The following is an 8,227-nucleotide window of genomic DNA, read 5'->3' on the forward strand; positions in this document are numbered from 1 at the left end:
AATTGTTTTTTTTTTTTGAAAAGGCACTCTGCTCCGATTCTCTTTGCCACTCAGCGTTCCTTCCGGTAAACAGAGGGCTAGGATAAGTCTTGTTTTTATGAATAAATCATGACTAATAATAGAGAGAGATTTCAAAACAAAGGGACCACCTGGTACATCACCCCACATTTTGGCTCTGGCCCCGTTTCAGTTCTGGGAAGAAGGCCTACCCCGACGGTGGAGTGAAAAGTTTGACCGGAGAGAGGATGGATGGAGGAAAGAAAACCCTTATCTGCAGGAGAAAAGAGCTCTTGTGGTTTTGCCTGGAAATGCAGAAACGGGTCTTGCAATAATGCGACGGTTCTCGAATGGCAACCACGATGGCGCCCAAAATTTATGTTGCTATGCGTAACATAAACCAAAAGAGCCTTGGTAGTACAGTGGTCTAAAGCACCCTGTTATTAAAACCAGCTGCCTGCAATTATTGCAGGCTCGAATCTCGCCAGGCTCAAGGTTGACTCAGCCTTCCATCCTTTCTAAGGTAGGTAAACGTAAAAGGGGGGGGGAATCACAGGAACCCCGGGATCCTGCAACTGTCACAAATCTGAGTCAGCTCTCAAGCATCCGAATGTAAACCGCAACGGACGTAAGTATGAAAATGATCGTAAGTCACCTTTCTCCAGTGCCGTTGTTAAGCGAATCTGGCTTCCCGCATGGACTTTGGCTTGTCGGAGGGAATCACGTCCCCCCCAGGGACACAGCAACCGTCATAAATACAAACCAGCAGTGGTTGTAAAGATGAAAAACACTCAGGTTTCCTTTTTCCAGGGCCTTTGTAACTTCGAACGGTCGCTAAATGAATGGACGACTACCTCAACTTGCAATTCTCCAACATCTGTCTTTCAAGGAATTCAGGAATCAATCTGGCAATTGCTTTGCGTCAGGAGTGAAATGCTACCGGATTGGACTGGATCTGCTGATCCGGTAGCGATGATGGCCGGTAGTTCGGAGAACCCGTAGCAATGGCAGCTGGAGGCTCTCCCATCCGCCCCATTCCGCGGAGTTGGGGAATGCACCGTTTCCCGATTCCGGCCTTGCCCTGGAGCCGCTGCCTGCTCGCCCTTCGCCACGCGGTGTATCCTACTGCTCACCTTTCTCCTGCGGCTGGCTATCAGGGAAGGCAAGTGCCCGAAAGTTACCGGAGTCGCTCACTCTCCTTCTTGAATGAGCCGCCACCATCGCCGCTCCGGTCCATGTGCCAGCTGTGCAAGCTCACTCCGTTTATTTAATTCTCTCATCAGCGGCAGGTTGGGTGTGTGCTGGCGCAGCCGGCGCATGGACCAGAGTGGCGATGGTGGAGGCTCATTCAAGAAGGAGAGTGAGCGACTCCGGTAACTTTGGGGCGCTTGCCTTCCCTGACAGCCAGCCGTGGGAGAAAGGTAAGGACACGCTGCTTGGCGATGAGAGAGCGGGCAGTGGCTCTGGGGCAAGGCTGGTATCGGAGAATGGTGCATTCCCCGACCTGGTTGAGGCAGGCGACGAGCAGGCAGCGGCTCCGGGGCCCCAGGGAATGGCACATTCCTGGGCAATGGCCCCCGACCCAAAGCGAAGAGAGAACGGGTGGCGAGTGGGTGGCAGAATAGAAATTTAAAGTTTTCCTACCGGGTTCTGTGGGCATGGCTTGGTGGGAGGGGGTCTTGTGACTGAGTGGGCACAGCTGTGAGTGACATCGAGTTGGCCACGCCCACTCAGTCACAGGACACCCACCACCACCAAGCCACGCCCACAGAACCCGTAGGGAAAAATTTTAGATTTCACCCCTGCTTTGCGTGCTTCAAATGTATGCTGGGCTTGTGCAAAACTTGGCAAGGATTGTAATCTGTAACAGATTAGGCGAAACCTGGCTCAAAAACAGGAGCTGTGCGAGGGACCTTGGAGTCCCAGTCGACAATCAATTAAATATGAGCCAGCCGTGTGCAGCAGCAGCTAAAAAAGCGAATACGATCCCGGGTTGCATAAACCGAGGCATAGAATCAAAATCACACGGAGCCTTAGTACCGCTTTATAAAGCTTTAGTAAGGCCACAGCTGGAATATGGCATCCAGTTTTGGTCGCCACATTATAAAAAAGAGGTTGAGACTTTGGAAAAAGGGTAGAGAAGAGCAACTAAGATGATTAAAGGCCTGGAGACTAAAATATATGAAGGACGGTTGGAAGATTTGGGTCTGGCCAGTCTAGAGAAAAGGAGGACTAAGGGATGACATGATAGCAGTCTTCCAGTATTTGAGGGGCTGCCCCAAAGAGGAGGGGGGTCAAACTATTCTCCAAAGCGTCAGAGGGCAGGAGAAGAAGCAACGGATGGAAACTGATCAAGGAGAGAAGCAACCTGGAATTAAGGAGAAACTTCCTAACAGTGAGAACAAATTAACCAGTGGAACTCCTTGCCTCCAGAAGTTGTGAGTGCTTCATCACTGGAGGATTTTAAAAGACTGGAAAGTCATTTATCTGAAAGGTTATAGCAGGGGGTTGGACTAGAAGACCTCCAAGGTCCTTTCCAACTCTTGTTATTCTGTATTCCCAGCACCTGCCTCCCAGGAGACCAGGAATTTCGCATCTTGCAATTGTTTGTGTGCTTCAAACCTATTCTGGATGATGCAAAACTTGTCCAGGATTGTAATAGTTCGATTTTTAAGACTCAAAATGTTACACACTCCTTCCAACTGGGAGCAACCCTCCTTACCTTCTTTATTTTTCCCCCTCCTAAACATATTTAAGTGTACAGTCTCTTATCCATCATTAATCATTGATCATTCATCTTATCCTTTAACTTTCATTTTTATTTGTTCGGGGCTGCTCTTTTACCATTTCCTCTTCTTCGTTTTACCACAACTTTTCCTCTTCTTTTTTTCTTCTGTCCCTTTTCTTTCTTCATTCCTCCTCTCCTCCCCTTCAATACTTCCCCTCCCCTCCCCTTCCCCCACTCCTCTCTTCTTCCTCCCTTTCTAACCCTCTCCCCTACTCTTCTTCCCCCTCCCTTTTCTCCCTCTCTTCCATCCTTCTCTCTTCTCCCCTCCTTCCCTCTCTCTATGCCTTTCTCCTTTCCCACTATCCATTTTCAATTTAATCTAGAATGGTATTCCAGCAGCCCCGATTTTCTATTTACATATATCTTCATTTCAGATTCTTTTTTAATAATTATATATTATAATTATAATAATCTGTTTGTCATTCATGTACACTTTTATAGTAACACTTTTCCTCTTTTCCCTTTACCTAGGCGTCATCTGAGTTTCTATTCTTTTTATTGTTTTTTCTCTTATTCGTCTTTTCCCTATCAACTTCCTCTCTCTTTATTTATTTATTTTATTTGTTCCTATTTCTATACCGCCCTTCTCCAAATAGGACTATTTACATTTCTTTTCTAACCAATCATAAAAACTTTCCCCATGTCTTGAAATACATCGATTCCTCTTTATCTTTTATTCTCCATGTTAATCTATTCATTTCTGCCCTCCTTACCTTCTTGAAGTGGATCTACTCTCTGGTGTTGCCAACAGGTGAGATGGAACCTTAGCCAAGTATATTCTGGCCCCAGTCGGATTAATTTATCTTTCAAATCCTGTGACTTCTTCTGGCCTCACATGCATGCCATCAAATCCAGTGAAACTCACAAGGATCTATGGACAGGTTCTCCATCATCGAGGTCACTGTTGTCCCAAAAGTGCTTTTTCAGGAGGCAACTGAGCTTTCTTGCCGGAGTCGGTGTGGGAGTAGGAATGGATTTCCAGAGGAAAAACTGCAGCCTACAGGAACCAGGAGCACCACTCAGGTGACCCTGGGGACACAGAAACTCTCTGCAGTGAGCCATATGCAGATCTGGACATTGGGGAAACAAAACAGCCACTTCACAAACGCATGGCACAACCTAGGAGAACAAACCCATCAGGTCTTTATTCAGCAGTCCACCTGCATTTCAAAGGCAAAGGCCGCTCTTTTGAAGACAGCAACGTTCACATTATCGACACACAGGATCGCTGGCTTGAAAGCGGGTTCAAAGAGGCCATCTGTGTCAAAATTGAACTGCCCTCAGTCAACAGAGGGGGAGGGATACGACATCACCTACCTCCAGTCTACAACACAGTCCTTTCAGCAGTTTCAAGAAGGCTCCACCCCCATTTGCACCACTCAGGTGACCCTGAGGACACAGATAAACCTCCAGGTGGCCTCAACGACCCTCTAAAAGGATGTAAATGACCAGCTGTCTGCAAGGAGTATAAATCCTTCCCTTCCCCACTATCCTGTCAGAGCTGAAGAAGCTTCTTGGATGAGAAGCGAAACATCTTCAAAAGAAAAAAAGGAGAAAGTCCAGTTGCCTCCTGAAAAAAAAAAAAAAAGCACTTTTGGACTATCGAAGAGGTTTCGCTTCTCCTCCGAGAAGCTTCTTCACTTCTGAAGTCAAGTTGAATCGCAGAACCGAACTGAATAAGCTCTCTCGGAGGAGAAGCGAAACCTCTTCGAAAGAAAAACCAGAAAGTCCAGTTGCCTCTTGAAAAAAAGAAAGAAAAAAAAGCACCTTTGGGAGAACCGAAGGAAAGGATTCGCACCGGAAACTCCCCAAAGGACCAGAGATCAACTTTCAAGGTTGAGCATTTATTGTGGAAGATCCAGGAACCCGTTTGGAGAAATAAATAACAAGAGGGGAGAAGGTTTCAAGTCATTCAGGATGAGGGGGCGGCCTGCCCCGTCTCGGTTTCTAGGACACTCTGTTCAAGCCCTCCTTGGCCCCGGGACGGTGGAGGTAGAGCAGTTCCAGGCTGACGGCCTCGGATTCGGCGTCGGATCGCACCTGTTTCCGCCGCCGTGCGCGACACAAAGTGTAGAAGGTACAAAAGGCCACGGGTCCCAGGCCCAGCAAGATGGCCACGATCAGGAGCAGAAGACGCGCGTCCCCCAAGGCGAAAAGCCCTCTGCGGGGCAGGTAGGAGAAGGAGGGGGAGCGCGGACAGGTGTGGGTGCGCCCCTCGTAGGTACTGTGGGACGGGCAGGCGCTGCAGTTGTGAGCCGACCCTGCCAGGCAGGTGTAGCAAGAAGGGTCGCAGGCGGCGCAGGCTTCGATGGTGCGCGGGGTCCCGTTGGGGTGGAGAGCCGGTTGGGACAAGCGGTAGTACCTGGGCGGACAGTAGGAGAGGCAGAGGTGCCGGACTGCGAGGAGAGGGCTGGGGCATTCTGGGGGAGGGGGAAAAAGAGGAGGCGAAGGAGGGGGGAGGAGGAAGGGGAGGAGGAAGAGAAGGAAGAGGAGGAGGAGGAGGAGGAAGGGGAGGAGGAAAAGGAAGAGGAGGAGGAGAAGGAGAAGGAAGGGGAAGAGGAGGAGATGGACAAGGAGGAGGAGGAGAAGGGGAAGAGAAGGAAGAGGAGGAGGAAGAGAAGGAAGAGGAGGAGGAGGAGGAAGGGGAGGAGGAAAAGGAAGAGAAGGAGGAGAAGGAGAAGGAAGGGGAAGAGGAGGAGATGGACAAGGAGGAGGAGGAGAAGGGGAAGAGAAGGAAGAGGAGGAAGAGGAGGAGGAAGGGGAGGAGGAAAAGGAAGAGAAGGAGGAGGAGGAAGGGGAGGAGGAAAAGGAAGAGGAGGAGGAGAAGGAGAAGGAAGGGGAAGAGGAGGAGATGGACAAGGAGGAGGAGGAGAAGGGGAAGAGAAGGAAGAGGAGGAGGAAGAGAAGGAAGAGGAGGAGGAGGAGGAAGGGGAGGAGGAAAAGGAAGAGAAGGAGGAGAAGGAGAAGGAAGGGGAAGAGGAGGAGATGGACAAGGAGGAGGAGGAGAAGGGGAAGAGAAGGAAGAGGAGGAGGAAGAGAAGGAAGAGGAGGAGGAGGAGGAAGGGGAGGAGGAAAAGGAAGAGGAGGAGGAGAAGGAGAAGGAAGGGGAAGAGGAGGAGATGGACAAGGAGGAGGAGGAGGAGGCGGAAGGGGAGGAGGAAGAGGAGGCGGAAGGGGAGGAGGAAGAGGAGGAGGAGGAGGAGAAGGAAGACCATGAGGCAAGGCAAGAAATGTCTAAATCTGATAAATCAATCAATAAAATTAATAAACAAGGAAGGATGAGAAATGACTGGCTGAGTTTTGCTTTTAAAATACAGGAAATCCTTGCCTTACGATGTTACGACGTCATTGAGAACAGGGACTTGGGCCCGTTTTTCACACTTAAGGACCATCACAGCATCCCCACAGTCACGTGATCAGGATTCAGATGCTTGGCAACTGACTCACATTTATGACGGCGTCGGCGTCCCGAGGTCACGCCATCCCCTTTTGAGACCTTCTGACCAGCAACGAAGAAAGCTAGGTTCGCTTAACGACCGTGTGACTAGCTCAACGAGCGCAGTGATTCAGTTAATGACTGCGGCAAGGAAGGACGTAAAATGGGACAAAAGAACTATCTCGCTTAGCAAAGGGGCAGACAAAAGTAATCTGTTCATGTGCAGATAGTCCTCGATTTACGACCACCATGGGGAGGCAGAATTTCCGTTGCTGAGCATGGGGTTGTTAAGAGACTCCCTGTTGTGGTCCGTTGGCAGCCTGCGAAGCCGCCAGCAGAGTCGGACAGTGAGGAGGCTGGGGAGGAACATGGGCCAGTCCTGGAGTCTGAGGAAGCCTCGGACGTGGGCTCTGCATCGGAGGCAGAGAAAGGGCCATCTGGGAGGTACGTGCTGCCTCTGGAGCCTCCAAAGTCTGACGTCAGTGAGGCAGAGGAACAGGGGGAGCCTGTTCCCAGTGTGCACATGCGCAGAGCTGCCAGGAGGCCAGAACAGTTAAAACAAAAGGGACGACTCAGGAGTAAGGCTTGGAGGTGATTGGCCTCTCCCATAAGACTTAAAGGAGGAGCAAAGACACGTGAGCCATTGCAGGAAGCAACTTTGTTCGTGCTGGTGGGTTTAAATTCTGAAGCTCCGTTTTGACTCTGTGCTCCGTGTGGCCTTGCAAAACTAATTGGCAATTAGGTCTCTGGGAGCGTTTCAAGGGAGATAATGGTGGGTGCTTATTAGCCTTATCTGCCAAGAACTGCGGCAGAACTTCTGTCGGACTCTTTACAAACCATTTGGGACTCCTCTGTGAATGAACAGATTGTAAATGAACAGGCTCTGAATGAGCAGAATTCACAGCCGTGGAAATAAAAAGAGGGTTTTGGGGACTCCTTGTGTGCTTTTTAACCGTCTCAGGAAGCCTCGGTCAGAACAACTCTCATCTGATTTGACGGCCTTCCTTGCCAAGGTCGTCGGGCGAATCGCTGCGGCCGTTAAGGGAGTCGTGGGGTTGTTAAGCAAATCCAGCTTCCCCCCCATTCACGTGGCTTGTCAGAAGCCGGCTGGGAAGGTCACGACCACCATGCTGCAACTGTTGTAAGTACATGCCAGTTGCCAAGCGCTGGAATTTTGATCACGAGACCACAGGGGTTGCAAGTCCCTTTTTTCAGTCCTCTTCTAACCTCCTACAGTCATTAATGGTTGTAATTTGAATTCTACTTCTATCTGTCTGTCTTCTATCAGTCTATCTGTCTATCTATCTATCCATCCATCCATCTTCTTTCTATCATCTATCTCAACCATCTATTTATCTATTATCTATTTATCTATCAATCTATCTATCTCTATCTATCATCTATCTATCCATCTTTCTATCATCTATCAATCAATCAATCTATCCATCCATCCATCTTCTTTCTATCATCTATCTCAACCATCTATTATCTATTTATCTATCAATCTATCTCTATCTATCATCTATCTATCCATCTTTCTATCATCTATCTATCTATCTATCTATCTATCTATCTGTCTGTCTGTCTATCTATCCATCCATCTTCTTTCTATCATCTATCTATCTATCTATCTATCTATCTATCTATCTATCCATCCATCCATCCATCTTCTTTCTATCATCTATCTATCCATCTTTTTCTATCTATCTCTATCTATCTATCTATCTATCTATCTATCTATCTATCTATCTTCTATCTGTATCTATTTATCTCTCTATCATCTCTATATCTTTCTATCATCTATCTATCCATCTTTCTATCTATCATCCATCCATTCATCTTCTTTCTATGTATCTTCTATATCTATCCATCCATCTTTTATCTGTCTGTCTGTCTGTTTTCTATCTATATCTATATCCATCCATCCATCATCTATCTACATCATCCATCTATCTATCTATCTATCTATCTATCTATCTATCTATCTATCTATCTATCCATCCATC

General features: G+C 48.2%; 1 protein-coding gene across 1 annotated transcript in view; it reads right to left on the reverse strand.

Moving 5' to 3' along the window:
- Positions 1–4,613: 4,613 nt before the first annotated feature.
- The window catches only part of PCSK4 (proprotein convertase subtilisin/kexin type 4), a 43,670-nt gene continuing 40,056 nt past the window's right edge, over positions 4,614–8,227 (reverse strand). Inside the window, exon 15 of the mRNA XM_087893827.1 lies at positions 4,614–5,205. Within this exon, the coding sequence (XP_087749953.1) occupies positions 4,733–5,205 (473 nt within the window). The 3' untranslated portion in view covers positions 4,614–4,732. The remainder of the gene's footprint in view (positions 5,206–8,227) is intronic.

This window comes from Pantherophis guttatus, chromosome 1, assembly GCF_059756535.1.
Source record: "Pantherophis guttatus breed Tessera chromosome 1, ASM5975653v1, whole genome shotgun sequence".
Classification (NCBI taxonomy): domain Eukaryota; kingdom Metazoa; phylum Chordata; class Lepidosauria; order Squamata; family Colubridae; genus Pantherophis; species Pantherophis guttatus.